Source organism: Rhinopithecus roxellana, chromosome 17, assembly GCF_007565055.1.
Source record: "Rhinopithecus roxellana isolate Shanxi Qingling chromosome 17, ASM756505v1, whole genome shotgun sequence".
NCBI lineage: Eukaryota > Metazoa > Chordata > Mammalia > Primates > Cercopithecidae > Rhinopithecus > Rhinopithecus roxellana.
This window is the reverse complement of record NC_044565.1, coordinates 8,416,792-8,436,470: the sequence shown is the minus strand read 5'-3', so window position 1 is coordinate 8,436,470 and position 19,679 is coordinate 8,416,792. Positions and strand designations below refer to the sequence as shown.

The 19,679-nt window shown below is 36.9% G+C and overlaps 1 protein-coding gene across 2 annotated transcripts in view; it reads left to right on the top strand.

Annotated features, from left to right (window-relative positions):
- Positions 1-19,679, top strand: part of EIF2AK3 (eukaryotic translation initiation factor 2 alpha kinase 3) — a 76,599-nt gene that overhangs the window by 23,523 nt on the left and 33,397 nt on the right. For both annotated transcript variants that reach the window (XM_010378440.2, XM_010378441.2), the window contains exons 3-7: positions 10,010-10,204; positions 12,636-12,769; positions 15,018-15,252; positions 15,466-15,628; positions 17,201-17,341. In XM_010378440.2, the coding sequence (XP_010376742.2) occupies positions 10,010-10,204; positions 12,636-12,769; positions 15,018-15,252; positions 15,466-15,628; positions 17,201-17,341 (868 nt within the window). The remainder of the gene's footprint in view (positions 1-10,009; positions 10,205-12,635; positions 12,770-15,017; positions 15,253-15,465; positions 15,629-17,200; positions 17,342-19,679) is intronic.

Below are 19,679 nucleotides of genomic sequence, written 5' to 3'. Positions count from 1 at the left end.
CTGACGTCTAGTAATGTAGTCAGTTGCTCATTTTGGTTAATTAAGATTTACTGTTTATGTTCCATTCAAGTGTATCATTTTTGAAGAATTAAAATATACAAACATATGTGTTAATTTTTCTTTAGCATTGATTGTCCTTATTGATTAATAAAGTTCTTTCAATCCATTAGAGTTTTTATGTTACAGTCGAAGAATTTTAGGCCTGGTAGAGCTTTCTGATAAATCAAAAACTGCAGCAGTTTGAGATATTTAATTCTACATTGAATTAATCTTTATCTGGTTTTGAGGCCTTGTTTTTAAACAGATGTGAATCCATGTTTGAGAAAGAAATAACTGACTTTGTATAATTAAGCTTTCTGTCTGCTTTCCCCTTTAATTTACTTCTGGAGCAGGTATTCTCTAGAATTCAAAAAGCTTTTGTTATTTTTGAAATTTTGTATTAATGAGTAATAGTTCTCTCCTGAAGTTTCCAATAGAGAATAAAATAAAGCTCACAATGAATTATAGGTGGTCACATGAGCTAGATTGAGTTTATATTTTTGCTTTTAACTAAGTATACATGTATATATACACATAAATACACACAAGTTACCTTAGAAGTTCAAAGTAAGCAGCCCTGGATCATAAACTGTTGTTTGAGTGCACTTTATAGTTTGTAAAATGATATCTATTCTTACTTAGTCATTTACATAGCCCTGTGAAGTAAATATTCTTATTAACCCTAATTTTTTGGATGATAAAATTGGAGATCAAAATGGTTCAGAGATTTGTCTGATGTAGTAAAGCTGAGACTCAACCCTAGATCTTTGTACTTACGTCTTCCCTCTTTCCAACATTTAATGTTTTTTAAAATACCTTAATGCTTACCAATTTATTTGTATTTTCTCTACTAATAATTCTTCATGTGCTTTATGGAGATTAATTACTCAGAGACATCCTGCGTAGAGCACAGTTAGCGCATAACTCAGCACATTTTGAGCACCTAAACTGCTTCTAGGACAACCCTAGTGGGATAGTCACAGGCCCCAAAACTTAACACATCCAAAACTGAATTCAACATTGTTGGATTGCAGGAGGGAGGCATGCAGAATTGTGCGCTGCCCAGGACAGATATGATTCTTGCCTTCCTAGAACTTATAAGGTACTGTGTGGAGCCAGCTAGGGAGGCAAATATGAAATAATTATAGTGTAAATAATGCAAGTAAGTGTGGTAACTGGCGCAAGGCAGGATAGAGCACAAAGAAAGACTCCAACAAGCTTAAGTGCTTACTTAGCCTGATGGTCAAAGAAGGCCTCTCTTGTATGATCAGGAGTTACTGAGGCAAGAGATGGGTAGAGAGGAAGGGGAGGATTGCTCTAGGAGAGGAAATAGCCTATCTCAAGGCCTTGAGGCGAGAGTTACCATGGCATTTTCGGGGAACTAAGAGAAGTTGAGGATGGCAACGGGAATGAGGGTTGGGAGAGAGTAGCCGAAATGAGCCCATTGAGGTAGGCCAGGCCAGGACCAGGTTATACAGGGTCTAGTAAGCTATGTTTGGCATTTCAGATTTTATCCTGAGCCATGAGAAACCGTTGAAGGTTTAAGTGGAAGTGATCACTCTGACTGTAGAAAATGGACTGGAACAACAGCAGAAATTGGGAGACTATTTCTAGTCTCCCACGCTAGTTAAGAGACTGCATGGTAGTCATCCAGATGGGAATGATAGACTGGATGGTGACAGTGGAAATGAGTGAAGTAAAGTGATGGATTCAAAGGGTGTTTAACAAGGAAGATCTTTATGAAGATACAAGAGCAAAGGAGGATTTAGTAGTAAATTAAGAACAGGTATAGGAAGGAAGAACATGTGTTTTCTACATATGAGTTTGGAGAGACCATGAGAGATGCTAAAGAAGGCATTTGACTTTATGGGTCTTGTGCTGACAGAGGAAAAGTCTGGGCTGAAATTAAAATTAGAATCGCTTGTGTCATGGGAACTGAGAAGATCAATCACCTTGAAAGAAAGTAGGATGAGAAGACCTATGACCAAGTTTTAAAGTCCAACATTTTAAAATTGAGAGAGACTGATAAGTCAGAGAAAATTGAGAGAAAAAGTGTTTCAATGATAGATTTGTTTTAGTAGGATTTTAGGGATTATCCTGCTTTCCTTCAGATTTTCCCATCTGCTACTTGGTATGAAGACTTTATGAATATTTATAAATACTTCCATAATTAGAGATAACTGGCTTATAATGCAAATGCCTCTTCAAACAACTCGTTGATTCGTTAGTCTTATTGAAAGTTTTCAGCAAAACAGAACATTGGAAAACCCTTTCCAGTCTCAACTAGGGGAACTTGGAAAGCAGTGGAAAAAAGCAGGAAGCCTGTGGATGCCCAAAGTGTTAAAAGCATTAGTCAATGGTTGGAGACCAAAAAGGAATCCTTTTTAAGTTAGTTGTGGAGAGTGACTTTGAGAATCAAGTGAAATAAGGGAACGTGAGACATTCTGTAAAACAATGAAGTGTTCGTTTTTATCCTACGTCACATAGTGAATGAGTAGTAGAGTCAGGGACCCAGGGGATGGAGTTGAATGAGGTGCAGTCAGCTGCTCTGGTTGGTGTGGATACATCTTGATTTTGTATTTTGGATGTGTGCTGTTGCCCCACCACCTTGGCTTGCAAAACAACTAGTATGGCTAGGAAAGTAATTGTTCTAGGTGAAGGAGACTCCCAGATAATAACAAAGTAAACAATTGAGCATTTTTAATGGCATAGGTTTCTTTTTCTTTTCTTTCTTTCTTTTTTTTTTTAACTTTAAGTTCCAGGATATAGCAGAACGTGCAGGTTTGTTACATAGGTATACATGTGCCATGGTGGTTTGCTACACCTATCAACCCATCATCTAGGTTTTACACCCCACATGCATTAGGTGTTTGTCTTAATGCTTTACCTCCCCTTAACCCCCAACCCAGACAGACCTCAGGATGTGTTGTTTCCCATGTGATCTCATTGTGTCCATGTGATCTCATTGTTCAACTCCCACTTACAAGTGAGGACATTAATGGTGTATTCATGTATTTCACATCTTCCCAATCTTAATAAGTTGTATCTTTTTATTTATTCCTTGGGATCATCGTTGTAAGCATGTTACTGTATTATCCTAGAAATATTCCCTGGGGTTCTTAGGTGGGATAGGGATGTGTGCCCCTTTAATAAATATTCTAGGACAATTGGTGTTTTACACGCTCTTTCTTCCTTATCTCTACACTCGGTGCATCTGCATCTTGCCACACTCTTTTTCTTACCCTCTATTATCCTTTTTAAATCTTGTTACTTCTTACCTTATACACAGAACTTGGCTTTTGTTACCTATCAGGGCACTAACTATCAGTGTGTTCCTTTTCCCTCTTTCCTGGTTAGCGAACACAGCAGTCTCACTGAGTCTCCTGAACCCTTTTCAATTTTCAGTCTTATAGTGGGTAAGTTACTTCTGGATATAATTTTTGGGATTTGAGATGTTTAATGCCTGAGTCACTAATCAACAGAATGCTAGTGTGTGCAAATCTGGCTTCCAAAACCGAATGAGGGAAAGTTCTTTATAGAAAAATCCTAACTAGGGTGGGTGTGGTGGTTCATGCCTGTAATCTCAGCACTTTGGGAGGCTGAGGCAGGTGGATCACGAGGTCAGGAGATTGAGACCACCCTGGCTAACACAGTGAAACACTGTTTCTACTAAAAATACAAAAAATTAGCCAGGCATAGTGGCGGGTGCCTGTAGTCCCAGCTACTCGGGAGGCTGAGGCAGGAGAATCGCTTGAACCCAGGAGGCGGAGGTTGCAGTGAGCCAAGATGGCGCCACTGCACTCCAGCCTGGGTGACAGAGCAAGACTCCATCTCAAAAAAAAAAAAAAAAAAAAAAAGCAAGAAAAAAGAAAAATCCTAACTAATAAATGCAGAAAGAATGATAAAATTAGAAATTGCTATTCTAGTTCTTTTGTTGAAATAGGTCATCAAGCAATACTAAAATGGTAAAAAGTTGATGGGACACTTTAAATGGAGGGATCAGACTGATTCCCCCAAACTCAAGTGATTGATAGTAACATCATTAAAAGTGGGGCATGCAAACACTATATGCCTCCTAATATGGTATAGCACAGGGGCCAGCGAACTTTTCCTATAAAGGGCCAGATGGTACTTATCTTAGGCTTTGAGAACCATGTGGCCTTTAGTTGCAACTAGAAAGCAGTCATAGACAGATACATAAATGAATGAATGTGTGGCTGTGTTCCAATAAAACTTTACTTACAAAACAGGCATTAGGCTGGATTTGGCCCATGGGCTCTAGTTTGTAGACCCCTAATATAATAAGAAGTGCACAGCACCAGATATGAAGTCTTCTTGTCAAAACAATTGAACCTGCATCAGATCAAAGCTCCAAGTCTAATCATACTTTTCAGGAAATAAAGGTACAAGTTAAATGACATGTACAATCCTGACTGTGGGACATTCTATAGGGCAGATAAGCTGGTTTCTCAAGTAAATCAGTGCATAACAAAGGGGGTGAAAGAAGCTCCTTCGTGGAGGGAAAAGAATCAGATGTAATATGTAGACTTGGAATTCCTCATCGTAAAGTAGATCTTTGAGATAATAGGGGAAATTTTAAAATGTGATGATTTTACTCCAATAAACAAGTATAGAGTAGGTGAGTGGAGATAGATGGAACAGTTGGCAAAATGTTGATAATTGTTGAAACTGGATGGTAGATACATGGGGATTTATTAATCTCTCTACATTCTATATGCTTGAAATTTTTTACAACAAGTTAAAATAAAGTTGAATGAACCCCAAAAAGTGTGTGAGTCAGTCGGGGAGAGGGGTTGGCTGCATAGAAAAACAGGGAAGAATCAAATGGCAAACATTTTTTCTTATAGTTAGAGGAATTTTTGTTTTTTATTACTGGTAGTACTCATTTTAATAATAGTACTTCCTTTATTTTCTCACATGAAATTCCTTTCTCCACTTTAAAACTAACGTTCTTATTTTCACATTTTAATTTCAGATGGAAGTCCCTGATTGCAAGTGCCACTGGTATTCATGGTACCACTTAGATTTTGTTAAGAAACAGAAACGGAATTACTTTACTAAACTGCTTTGTGATTACACAGATAGACTCTGGGAGTTTGCTAGCACCTTTTATTCTAAATTATGAACAGGGAAAAAACAAATAAAGAAAATAAATACAAAAATTTAGACTTTTTAAAATGACTTAAGGGAGAAGCAAGTCACACAATGAGTTTGAGATGCAAAGCAGCGAATCAGAACAAATAGCTGCTTACATGAACAAATCAGTGGGATGTGAAAATGCATCACCGTAACCTACATTTTTTTCTACCAAGAGATTTGCAGCTGACTATCGGGTGACTCATTCCTATGCTTAGGGGGTGAGGTAATGCTATTGTGAAGGGTGATGTCATCTCTGTACCTGAACTGCATGCATATATTGCTTCTGTGGCTCTCAAGGAAAAGCTCCATCTGCTTTCACATATGCAGCCTGAAAGACTTGACAAGATTGGCAGAAAGGTCAACAGCCATGTATATGACTCATAAGCAACCAATTAGTGAAGAGCAGCTATTTAAAAGTGAACTTTTAAAATCATAATCCAGAAATATGACATGATGATTCATTATTGAATCATAATGCCTTGTTTTGTGTTTTGTACTTATTGAGTTAATGCTGTTGAGCATTTAACTTTTAAAATAAGGCAGTTTTCTCAGTATGGTCAATCATATCAAGCCTTGGTTCTTTAAACTATATTTTTAATTGAAGATAAGGTTGGTTGGTCAGTCTGTTGGTTGGTTGGTTGGTTGGTTGGTTGGTTGGTTTTACTTTTTGGAGAGGGCAAAAATGGATTTTATTCCATATTGGTTTGGCAATTGATTTTTGCACTTAGGAGACACTGTATTCCCTAAGGACCCGGTACTGCTTTAGAGGAAAAGAGGTTTTTAATGGAAGAGGAAATAAGTCAAAAGAAATGCTATCTGTTTACTGCAGACACACTTACTCCTCTTCCTGTTTTAGTCATGCACACCTGCTTTCTCTGTTTGTACTTTAACCTAATACTACGGTTGAGATGACCAATTAAAATATCTATTTTTAACTTTATTATCATTTGAATCTAGTGTTCTGGTAAATAAAATATAGAATATTTAACATAATATGGAGGTAGATAACAGTAAATACTTGATTTTCTATCTGATAAGTAACTCAAAATAGAAGATCATATAGGCTAAATACTACATATTGTTATTATAGGGTATGTGCATACTGTGACCTAGATTTGTTATAATGGCAACTTTAAGTTGGACATTCTACAAAAGCTAAAAATAAAGGTTTTAATTTTTGAGAATAAAATTTGTTATCTATTATCAGGAAATAGAAGGAAACAAAGAATAAAATAGTTATGCTAAGACTCCAAGGTAATATTAGGTGAGGTATATACCAATGTCACTTGAGAACTTACTAAAAATCAAATGTTTTTTCAGTAAGAGCAATAGGAGTCTTTAAGTGTCTAGAATTATGGTAAACCTTCATTTAATGGTATAGTCTTGAGTTTGATTATAGAGCTCCTGCAAGACTCTTGAGTACCTTTCTTTTGTTTTTAAACTCTTGTTTGGAAATAATTTCAAACTACAGACAGTTGCACAATAAACGTGATACCAAAAAAGAAAAAAAACAAAAACCCTTTTATGCTCAGATTTTACCTATCCCGACCAGGTTGCCTGCTTTATATGCTTGCCCATGTCCTCTTACCCACTCTTACTCTTCTCCCCCATTCCCTCCTACAAACTTGTTTTTCTTGAAATATTTGAGGATAAGTTAAATATGCATCATGGCCCTTTACTCTTAAATACATCAGTGTGTATTTCCTAATAGAGATATTCTCTTATGTAATTACAAAAGTTATAAGTGTTATCAATTTATATTAATACAATGCCTTACCATCCATATTCGAGTTTTGTCAATTGACCTAATAATATCCTTTATAGCATCCTCTACCCCTAGTACAGCATCTAGTTTAGGGTCAGATATTGCATTCATTTGTCACGTTAGCCTCTTTTAATCTAGTTTTTTTTTTTTTTTTCCACAACCTTTCTTTGTCAGACATTGACATTTTTGAAGAATATGGTTTCTCTGTTATTTTATTTTTAAAATGGACTTTTCCTTAGTTTGTGCTTGCCTGATGTTCAGGCTGTGCATTCTTGGCTGGAATACTACATAGGTGATGAAGTCTCTCTCAGGGCATCTAACTCTCATTGATGATTTTTACTTTGGTTATCCAATGAAGGTATTATCTCCACTATATAATATATAACTTTTATTTTTTAATTTCTTGTAACGATAAGTACTCTGTAAGGAGACATTCTAGACCATGTAGATATTCTGTTCTTCATCAAAGTTTCCACCTCAATTTAGCACCATTTCTGACTCTGGTATGACCCAGTCTGTACTGTGATGGTGGCAAGATGCTAATTTTTCCAACTCCAGCCCTTCCTTTTCCCTCATATATTATTTATTTTATCTGTTTGCTATTGGTATGAGCATGTGAATTTCTATTTTTAAAACTTCAGTACTTAACTATTTTGGTGCTTAATTGTCCCAGATTTGACCAGTGGCATGCCCTCACCCTTTCCAAGCACATCCTTGTTTTTTGAAAGAATAAGATGGTAAAGGCTCATCTTGCATCTACACTGCCCCAGCCCTGGAATCTGCCATTTCTCTGAGGAGCCCTAGTTCCTTTTGGTGGAGAATGTAATTAGATAACACAATTTGGGCACTGGGTATGAGTGCACTACTTTTACAGTCACTGTGTAAACATAAATATAAACATTAGCTGACCTGGTAAGTATTTCTTGGAGGTTCAGTGAACAATTTTTAAGAATATCACAATGTCTCGGATTATAGTTAACAACAAAAAGGAAAGTTAAGGAATGATAGGATTTTTGTCAGCAAACTTACATTGCTAAAATTTTCTTAGATTTCAAACCAAAAACATACGTGATGCTAGGTTGAAGGCCAGATAGGATTTCTCTTGACAAAGTTGGTACAGAAAGATGTTCCAGAAAGAAGAAATGACATTGACAATGACATAAATGAACAATATCAGTAACATTAAATGTTGTGTTTAAATAACCATGCCTGATTTCTACCCATTTGGGGAGAAGTAAAAGATAGGGATGAAAGGTTTATTTAAGGTCAGATTTAGAGGACTTTGAATGTCCTCCAAAGGATTTTGGATCTTTAGGATTTGGGGTCTTTATTAAGAAAATAATAGCTGTTGAAGATTTTTGAATAGTGTCATAACAAGCTTAACTCTGACTCAGAGAGATTAATCTGGAAGATACATAGAAGATTAAGGAAATTTGCAGTTAAGAACTGTAAAGAGGCTAGTATAGTAGTTCAGGAGGAGATAATAAGGATTTGAACTGGAAAATGAAAGAAAGAAGCGAATTAGAATAGTGGCTTTTAATCTGTCTTCCAAAACCCCAGGTTTGGGGCAAAGTGGATGTGTGAGTTGAACACCAAATGAGAACTCTCAGTTACTGTATGCGAGTTTTCAAGTAAGTATCCCTTTAAAGAAAGCAGTCTGCTGCTTAAAGAACAAAAAACTATGTAGAAAAATTTTGTTAACTCTTACTTCTCTCATATTCCTGTTTCCTAAAGTTTTGAGCCTGGATAATCAGGAAAATAGTTGTGTCATTAGTTGATGTAGATCCAATTATGAATTTTTTAAATGCCAAAGGTCAATGTCGCAAAGACATGTACTAAAACTCTTACTGAAGAGATAAGATATTCTTGGCCAGAAACCTTGGAATTATCCTGGACTCCTTTCTTTTGCTCATGCCATAAAGAGAATCCACCATGAAATCCTGTTGGCTTTACCTTTCAATTATATCCCAAACCTGACTACCTTAAACAGCTCAACTGCTTATCAACTAATCTCTTACCTTCCGCCTGCTCTCTCTGCCTCCACCCTTGCCTCTCAGCCTGTTCACTTTCCTTGTGGTTTTTCAAACGTGATGGGTACACTTCCATCTAAGAACCTTTGCAAAACCTGGCCTGACCTGGTTAATTCTCTCATGTTTAAGACTTTGCGCAAATTTACTTTCTCAGTGGGGTCTACCCTAAGCTCTTTATTGATAATCCCCTCTCCACCCCATGCATATTTACCCTTCTCCCTTTATCTTATTCCGTTTTTTTAATGGCATTTATCACCTAACATACCCCATATAATTTACTTATTTATTAAGTTGTTTGTCTCATGACACCAGAGTTTAAGCTTCACAAAGGCAGTGATTTGTTTGTTTTGCTCGCTGATCTATCCCAGCCATCAGAATGTGCCAGGCCATAGGTAGGCCCTTAATAAGCATTGTTAAAAGAAGGAAGGACAACTGAGAACACAAAACAAGTAAGCTTACTTACCAGGCTTCTAGCTCATTGCAGATGTGAGAAAGCAAATAAAAGAAAGGATGGGATACTACTTGAATCAATATCTCTAAACCTGTGTTCCTTGGAACTGAGTCTATGACAGTAATTGGCCTTGATAAAAATAGCCCTAGAAAATACTGCATATATTATCTATAGAAAATCATATTACACATTAACATACTAATGGCTGTAAGAGCTCCTATAGTAACCTCTTCTTGAACTCACTTGATCATAAAACTCTCTTTTGGTAACTCAGCCTACCATTATGGGACCCTTTTGGCCCATGGTAAACTGAGTTTGAGAAAAACCTTACTAGAGTACTATGTGTAGGGCCTGGGAGTGATTGGCAGTTCTTTTAAATAACTTCTGGTTGATCGACTGTGCTGCTTCATGTGCTAGTCAGAAGGAGGCTGGAGTACATGAGGATCAAGACTCTAGCTCTTAATTACTATTATTCTTTTAAAGGTATGACGTTTTTATTTTTCTGGGAGAAATAAGAAAAAAATTAATGTTATTGCTCTTTTTAAAAGTTAGCTTCTGTTTTAGGTATTTGGGAATAAGATGATTATTCCTTCCCTGGATGGAGACCTCTTCCAGTGGGATCGAGACCGTGAGAGCATGGAAACAGTTCCTTTCACAGTTGAATCGCTTCTCGAATCTTCTTATAAATTTGGAGATGATGTTGTTTTGGTTGGAGGAAAATCTCTCACTACATATGGACTCAGTGCATGTAGTGGAAAGGTAAGTGAAAATACTGAATTTTCTTTGGGGAAATCAGAATAAATTAGGGTAGAAAAAGAAAAAGTAATTTATTAAAGGACACTTATTACTAGTTGAGATTTATTGTAATTATTCCCTGAGGTTGTCATTTGTTTTAATAAGAGAACTGTGAGGTAGGAAGGGGAAACTAATAACAGAATAAATGGCAGAGCCAGGAACAGAATAGCAGGAGGAAGAGAATTCATAAATATGGTCTACTGTGTCTCAGGTGTTTTGTTGTTTTTTTGGAGACAGAGTCTCACTCTGTTGCCCAGGCTGATCTCAGCTTATGGCAATCCCCACCCCCCACCCCATTTCACACCCCCTCAGGTTCAAGTGGTTTCAAGTGATTCTTGTGCCTCAGCCTCCTGAGTAGCTGGGATTACAGGCACGTGCCACCATGCCTGGCTAATTTTTGTATTTTTAGTAGACAGGGTTTTACCGTGTTGGCCAGGCTGGTCTCCAGCTTCTGGCCTTAAGTGATCTACCCACCTCAGCCTCCCAAAGCGCTGGGATTATAAGCAGGAGCCACCGCGCCCAGCCTCAGGTGCTTTTTTTAATACATTGTTTTACAATCTTCACAGTCTTCCTAAGTGTAATTTTTTTTTTCTTTTTTTTTTTTTTTACATTTTGACAGATGAAGAACCTTCTAAAGATTAATAGTAATCCTAATGATAAGAATAATTGACACTACTCATTTATAGGGTTTGATCCTATAATAAGGTGATCCAAGAGGAAAGTGTATACTCATTTTACAGATGAAGAAACTGAGACTTTAAAAGGTTCAGAAACTTCCAGGGTCACATTTAACTTAGATCTATCTGACAACAAAGTCATGCTGTTAATAACCTAGACTTTCTCCAACATTAGCTCTTAGGATATAATCATAATATAATCTGCTTCTAAGGTTGGGTCTTATAAATCCATTATCAAGAGTAACTAATTAAAAACATCCTTTCAACCAGGCATAGTGGCTCACACTTGTAATCCTACCACTTTGGGACGCCAAGGTCGGTGGATCACTTGAGGCCAGGAGTTTGAGACCAGCCTGGCCAACATGGGAAAACCCGTCTCTACTAAAAATAAAAAAAATTAGCTGGGGATGGTGGCACACGCATGCCTGTAGCCTGTAGTCCCAGCTACTCAGGAGGCTGAGGTATGAGAATCACTTGAACCTGGGAGGTGGAGGTTGCAGCGAACTGAGATCACACCACTGTACTACAACCTGTGCAACAGAGTGAGACATCATTAAAAATAATAATAACATAAATAAATAATAGACTCCATTAAAAAATAACAAAAATAAATAAGTAATTAGCCAGGCATGGTGGTGGGTGCCTGTGGTCCCAACTACTCGGGAGGCTGAGGCAGGAGACTGGCGTGAACCCGGGAGGCGGAGCTTGCAGTGAGCCGAGATCGTGCCACTACACTCCAGCCTGGGCCACAGAGCAAGACTCCGTCTCAAAAAATAAATAAATAAATAAAATAAAAATAAATAAATAAATAAATAAAAACATCCTTTCTAAAAAGGTAAAAAATAAAAATCTTTGTAACCCTTTAACACCTTAACATGTAAACGGTTTATATACAGACTTGGACTAAAATAAGGAAGAATAGAAACGTGGTCTTTTTACTCTTGAGTTTTTCAACTTTAACAATTCCTTATCTAAGTGTTAGGCCCATAGCACTTTCTTGCTCTTGCAGATGCTTTTCTGCCTTCTCCACCCACCTGCATCTGCATTGTATTGAGGAGGCCATGCCATCCTATCTGGCCGTTTTTTGAGCAAAGCACTTCAATCTCTGTTTACTTCGGTAGTCTCATCTGTAAACAACAGGATTGAACCCGATCACCTGGTTTTCTGATTTGATGTGCTGCTACATAATTCTGGTATTATAGAAGGTATGCTTCTTTTCATGAGGATTTTAGTTTGGATCATATTAAGTCTTCCTTTTTTCTTTTAGTGAAAATTTGAGGGAGTTACTTTTGAATACAAAAAGCTCTCAGAAAAGTTTCAAATTTTTAAAAACCAAACACTTTTGTTATACGGAAACTCTAAGGTTGATTTTTTTTTTTAAACTCACCTGAAATTTTATTAATGATACTGTAGAAAAGCTGTCACAAGTAGCTATCCATTTCTTCTTGTATATTCCATGGAAATTCTCCAAAGTAAGGCTAAAATTATGTAAATCCTTAAAATCATTCCCTGAAATAAATATTCATTGGTACTGTCATTGTTCTAAATAATTCATTTTGGGAGTTAGTAATCTAACTGATGCTTCTTATTACTTGAGTACTTCATACACATTTCCTTAGTTTCTTTTCACTTTTTAAAAATTATAGATTCCTTTAATATCTCTGATCTCTTATGAGTTTATCCTTTGACTAATTTTGTATCTAATTTTGTCTTTTCAGGTGAGGTATATCTGTTCAGCTCTGGGTTGTCGCCAATGGGATAGTGATGAAATGGAACAAGAGGAAGACATCCTGCTTCTACAGCGTACCCAAAAAACTGTTAGAGCTGTCGGACCTCGCAGTGGCAATGAGAAGTGTGTATTCAGATAGTGTTGCTGTTGGTATTATTTAGAAATACACCTAATACCAAAATTTATCAGACTTCTGTTTTTGGAAATTTTTGACTATTTTGTTGCCTTAAAAGCATATTATGCTTTTTTTTTGAGATGGAGTCTTGCTGTGTCCCCCAGGCTTGAGTGCAGTGGCTCAATATTGGCTCACTGCAGCCTCCGCCTCCTGGGTTCAAGCGATTCTCCTGCCTTAGCCTCCTGAGTACCTGGGATTACAGGCACGTGCTACCACACCCAACTAATTTTTGTATTTTTAGTAGAGATGGGATTTCACCATGTTGACCAGGCTGGTGTCAAACTCCCAACATCAGGTGATCCAATGTGGGCCCTAAAATAAAAATGGTTTCATGTTTATTAACAAATTCTGAACTGAACTTCTCACCATATGCTTCAGGATATGGTAACCACAGGGGTTCTCATATGATGACTATTTATTAGTTTAGTCTCAGGTTAATGATGTTTTTTTTTTTTTTTTGAGACGGAGTTTCACTCTTGTTGCCTAGGCTGGAGTGCAATGGCATGATCTTAGCTCACCACAATATCTGCCTACTGGGTTCAAGCGATTCTCCTGCCTTAGCCTCCCGAGTAGCTGGGATTACAGGCATGTGCCACCATGCCTGGCTAATTTTGTATTTTTAGTAGAGACGGGGTTTCTCCACATTGGTCAGGCTGGTCTCGAACTCCCAGCCTTAGGTGATCCACCCACCTCAGCCTCCCAAAGTGCTGGGATTACAGGCGTGAGCCACAGCACCCAGCCTAATGATATTTTTTATAGCAATCTCATCACTCTAAGTTCTTTGAATACAGAAAGATGTTAAGAGAAAATTGATGTGTTTCTTTGAGCTTGAACCTATTTGACTCTCTAATTACATCTAGTAGGTAGTTTCATAGTTTGTCTCATTATCCCAATTTGAAAATAATAATCATTTTACTCAATTTTCTTGAACTATTAAAACATTTCTTTAGCCTAATTCCTTTCTGTTCCCTTCTTTAAATAATGAACGCCCTTATGTAATTTTTATATTTAAATATGTGATTAAAAAATGTGATACCTAGATTAGATATATTGATCCTACATCAAATGCTTGATTTTTTTTAAACCTAATATTTAAGTTTTAAATTGCCTATATAGTAAAAATAACTTTAGATTCCATCTTTATCTTTTGAAAATGAACCAGACTTTCGGGTTTTGTCTGATCCAATGCAATGTAATTCAGTTTCCTTTCCTGAAAACTGTTTTCTCAAACTCAGTTACGAATGCATTTATTCTTTCAACTTTGGACTATGAATAGGGCTTTGCATTTGCAGACAACTTGACCTTCTTTATCCTGACTGGATTTTGTTTTTTAAGTGTTTGAGTGCTTACTGGGAGCTCAGCTACCATAGCAGCAGATGCCCAACTTAACAGAATTTTGAGTTACCAGAATAGGAAGGATCTGGGTTTCTAAGATCCATGATTCTTTAAAATATAATTATTTCCATAAATGTCAGAATTCTTAACTATGCCCTTTTATATCTAAGTGATAAGACACTATACTCTCAGTAGTTGAGTGATTTTTCAATTTACTAATTATAGAGGAAACCTTATTACTGCCACTTTATGGATAAAAGTGCTGAAACTTACTTAGGAAAGGGTAAATGACTTGCCACATCTTGTTCAGTGGAGATCCAAGATTGGAGCTGAGGAGGTATGACCTTCACAGGGTTGATATCCTGGATCACATTGCCTTTTTGAGGCCATGTTTTAGTGTGAATTTAAGACTGGTTCATTCATCTTGACTTTTACAGTGGTTTATGAGGGCATAATTTTGCTGTAAATGAAATGTATCCTGCCTTTAATCAAGAGGTAAGGCAGACTGTGTGCTACCTCATTTTAAGGTGACATTGATGTGTTTTGGGAAAATCACTCTGATGTAGAAGTACAAACATTTGTAAATTTTTGAGAGAAAATCTGTCCCTTAGCTGTTGTAAGGGATACGTCAGTCAGTCCACAACCCTCAAAACCATTGTGTCTGAAGGGTCAGAACAAAGTTCTTGTGGGCCCTCTTGTGGCGTGAATCAGCAGAGCACTCTTTTCCAGAAGGTTATGTTGACTTGTTCTTTTTCTCATCACATAATTTTAGTATTTGCTTCTTCAGTCTAGAAGAGTTCTATATTATTTTGTCCCTTTATTTAAATGTAAATTTCTAAAACACACCTTTATAAATTTAAGGTGGAATTTCAGTGTTGGCCACTTTGAACTTCGGTATATTCCAGACATGGAAACGAGAGCCGGATTTATTGAAAGCACCTTTAAGCCCAATGAGAACACAGAAGAGTCTAAAATTATTTCTGATGTGGAAGAACAGGAAGCTGCCATAATGGACATAGTGATAAAGGTTTCGGTTGCTGACTGGAAAGTTATGGCATTCAGTAAGAAGGGAGGACATCTGGAATGGGAGTACCAGGTACCTAACATCACTGAGGATTTATAAATATGGTTCTTCCTCTCCCAGTCTGACCAAACTTATTGATCAGGTAGAACGAAATTACTACTACTTGGGGCTCTCAGCTTGTTTTCTGTGCTTTTAGAAATTTGTGATTTTAAATGGTATTTTATGGGTTGGAACTACATAACTACTGCTTGAATTATTTAAGACCTTTTTTCCATTTTTGTTTAGTTTTGTACTCCAATTGCATCTGCCTGGTTACTTAAGGATGGGAAAGTCATTCCCATCAGTCTTTTTGATGATACAAGTTATACATCTAATGATGATGTTTTAGAAGATGAAGAAGACATTGTAGAAGCTGCCAGAGGAGCCACAGAAAACAGTGTTTACTTGGGTGAGTAAATGTATCTTATCTAACGATAGTACACATTGACATCTAGATTGTCTTCTTACACTGTTCCTTCCTACTTCAGGAGTGCCTGTAGTAGTTTCAAATCCTAATATCATCTCTGATTTAGGTTGCCCTTAAGATTTATACTTTGATTTCCATTCCTGCCACTTTCCCACTTGTCCAATTCTGAAATTTGTTTTGTTTTGTTTTGTTTTGTTGGAGATGGAGTTTCACTCTTGTTGTCCAGGCTAGAGTGCGATGGTATGATCTCTGCTCACCGCAACCTCTGCCTCCTGGGTTCAAGCAATTCTCCTGCCTCAGCCTCCTGAGTAGCTGAGATTACAGGCACCTGCCACCATGCCCAGCTAATTTTTGTATTTTTAGTAGAGATGGGATTTCACCACGTTGGCCAGAATATAGTGCACCTGACCTCAGGTGATCCGCCCACCTCAGCCTCCCAAAGTGCTGGGATTACAGGCGTGAGCCACCATACCCAGCCCAATTCTGAAATTTTTAATTACTGTCACATATTCTTTTTCTCTGAGATCTATATTAGAAAGGCTTAGAAATATTCTCATTATATAACATGATTTCAAATTACTCATTAGCCCAAGAATGGTGCCATGCACCTGTAATCCTAGCTACTCCAGAGGCTGAGATAGGAGGATCGCTTGACCCCTGGAGTTAGAGGCTACCCCAAACTATAATCATGTCACTGCACTCCTGCCTGGGTGACAGGACAACACTCTATCTGTTTATATATATTACATATATGTATTACGTATATAATTATTTATATGTAATTACATAGAAAATATATAGTTAGGTATATATCCTCAAAGTCTATAATTTCCTATATTTGTATTTGCATCCATATTAGTTTGTGCCCCTCCCCTCTTTAAGATTAGGTTTATTTCTTTTTTATCAGTGCATCTATACAACTGATCTAAAAAATAAAATTCTGGTGTGCCTCTGGGCAATTGAAAGCCTTTAATATTATAAATTTTGAAATCTCTTGAATCTAATTATTTGAATTAGTCTGGATCATCAAGTACTTATAAAATTCCATAAGCTCTGACAATGTGCCACCCACCTGTCGGTTTGAATGCAAAGCAAAGCAAGAATTTGTATGTTGTTATTTGAGATTGTTATTTGTATGTTGAATTTGTATGTTGTTAATTGTCATGTGTGTTTTGATAGTATTTAACTGAATTGTTAGCAGTATTTCTAGAATTTAGGTAAACTTTCTTGAGAAAGTTACTTAGTCTAAGCTGTTTGTTTTGTGAGAGTACAGTGACTTCCTGTCTTTGAATTTTTCTACTGGAATAGTTTTCCTGTATTACTGAAAATGTGCCATTATTCAGTGAGAAATATCATATGGACCTTGTGTGTAACTTTCCCTTCCTGTTTTTGTTGAATATCCGTTGAGTTTATCTTTGAGTGCTTCAAGCATGTTTCTTCTTTGACAAGAGTTCTATAGTATATGTAGAAATAACTGGAATTAATGAATTCTATTTAATTAAAAACCTTTTTTAAAAAATCAATGCATAATTGACAATGTTCTGGTTGATTCAGGAATGTATAGAGGCCAGCTTTATCTGCAGTCATCAGTCAGAATTTCAGAAAAGTTTCCTACAAGTCCCAAGGCTTTGGAATCTGTCAATAATGAAAACGCAATTATTCCTTTGCCAACAATCAAATGGAAACCGTTAATTCGTAAGTGAATTGTAAACTTTTCTAAATACTGTTAGCGTTCAGAGACCTAATCCTGACTATCTTTGCCCTAGTTTTGAATACTGCAGAGATAAGAACTGTTATATACTTTTATTGGTAAACCATCATGGTATTTCAGATGTTAATAATGAATTTTTATTATCATTTAGGGCATTATTTCTTGGAAGCAGCAGTTGCTTCTATAAAAGTGTTAATAAAATATTTCTCTTTGAAACCAATGAGAACAAAGATACAACATACCAGAATCTCTGGGACACATTTAAAGCAGTGTGTAGAGGGAAATTTATAGCACTAAATGCCCACAAGAGAAAGCTGGAAAGATCTAAAATTGACACTCTAACATCACAATTAAAATAACTGGAGAAGCAAGAGCAAACACATTCAAAAGCTAGCAGAAGGCAAGAAATAACTAAGATCAGAGCAGAACTGAAGGAGATAGAGACACAAAAAACCCTCCAAAAAATCAATGAATCCAGGAGTTGGTTTTTTGAAAAAATCAACAAAATTGACAGACCGCTAGCAAGGCTAATAAAGAAGAAAAGAGAGAAGAATCAAATAGACGCAATAAAAAATGATAAAGGGGATATCACCACCGACCCCACAGAAATACAAACAACCATCAGAGAATACTATAAACACCTCTACGCAAATCAACTAGAAAATCTAGAAGAAATGGATAATTTCCTGGACACTTACACTCTCCCAAGACTAAACCAGGAAGAAGTTGAATCCCTGAATAGACCAATAGCAGGCTCTGAAATTGAGGCAATAAATAATAGCCTACCCACCAAAAAAAGTCCAGGACCAGATGGATTCACAGCTGAATTCTACCAGAGGTACAAGGAGGAGCTGGTACCATTCCTTCTGAAACTATTCCAATCAATTGAAAAAGAGGGAATCCTCCCTAACTCATTTTATGAGGCCAACATCATCCTGATACCAAAGCCTGGCAGAGACACAACAAAAAAAGAGAATTTTAGACCAATATCCCTGATGAACATCGATGCAAAAATCCTCAATAAAATACTGGCAAACCGGATTCAGCAGCACATCAAAAAGCTTATCCACCATGATCAAGTGGGCTTCATCCCTGGGATGCAAGGCTGGTTCAACATTTGCAAATCAATAAACGTAATCCAGCATATAAACAGAACCAAAGACAAGAACCACATGATCATCTCAATAGATGCAGAAATGGCTTTTGACAAAATTCAACAGCCCTTCATGCTAAAAACGCTCAATAAATTCGGTATTGATGGAACGTACCTCAAAATAATAAGAGCTATTTATGACACACCCACAGCTAATATCATACTGAATGGGCAAACACTGGAAAAATTCCCTTTGAAAACTGGCACAAGACAGGGATGCCCTCTCTCACCACTCCTATTCAACATAGTGTTGGAGGTTCTGGCTAGGGCAATCAGGCAAGAGAAAGAAATAAAGGGTATTCAGTTAGGAAAAGAAGAAGTCAAATTGTCCCTGTTTGCAGATGACATGATTGTATATTTAGAAAACCCCATTGTCTCAGCCCAAAATCTCCTTAAGCTGATAAGCAACTTCAGCAAAGTCTCAGAATACAAAATTAATGTGCACAAATCACAAGCATTCTTATACACCAGTAACAGACAGAGAGCCAAATCATGAATGAACTTCCATTCACAATTGCTTCAAAGAGAATAAAATACCTAGGAATCCAACTTACAAAGGATATAAAGGACCTCTTCAAGGAGAACTACAAACCACTGCTCAGTGAAATCAAAGAGGACACAAACAAATGGAAGAACATACCATGCTCATGGATAGGAAGAATCAATATCGTGAAAATGGCCATACTGCCCAAGGTAATTTATAGATTCAATGCCATCCCCTTCAAGCTACCAATGAGTTTCTTCACAGAATTGGAAAAAACTGCTTTAAAGTTCATATGGAACCAAAAAAGAGCCCGTATTGCCAAGACAATCCTAAGTCATAAGAACAAAGCTGGAGGCATCATGCTACCTGACTTCAAACTATACTACAAGGCTACAGTAACCAAAACAGCATGGTGCTGGTACCAAAACAGAGATATAGACCAATGGAACAGAACAGAGTCCTCAGAAATAATACCACACATCTACAGCCATCTGATCTTTGACAAACCTGAGAGAAACAAGAAATGGGGAAAGGATTCCCTATTTAATAAATGGTGCTGGGAAAATTGGCTAGCCATAAGTAGAAAGCTGAAACTGGATCCTTTCCTTACTCCTTATCCGAAAATTAATTCAAGATGGATTAGAGACTTAAATGTTAGACCTAATACCATAAAAACCCTAGAAGA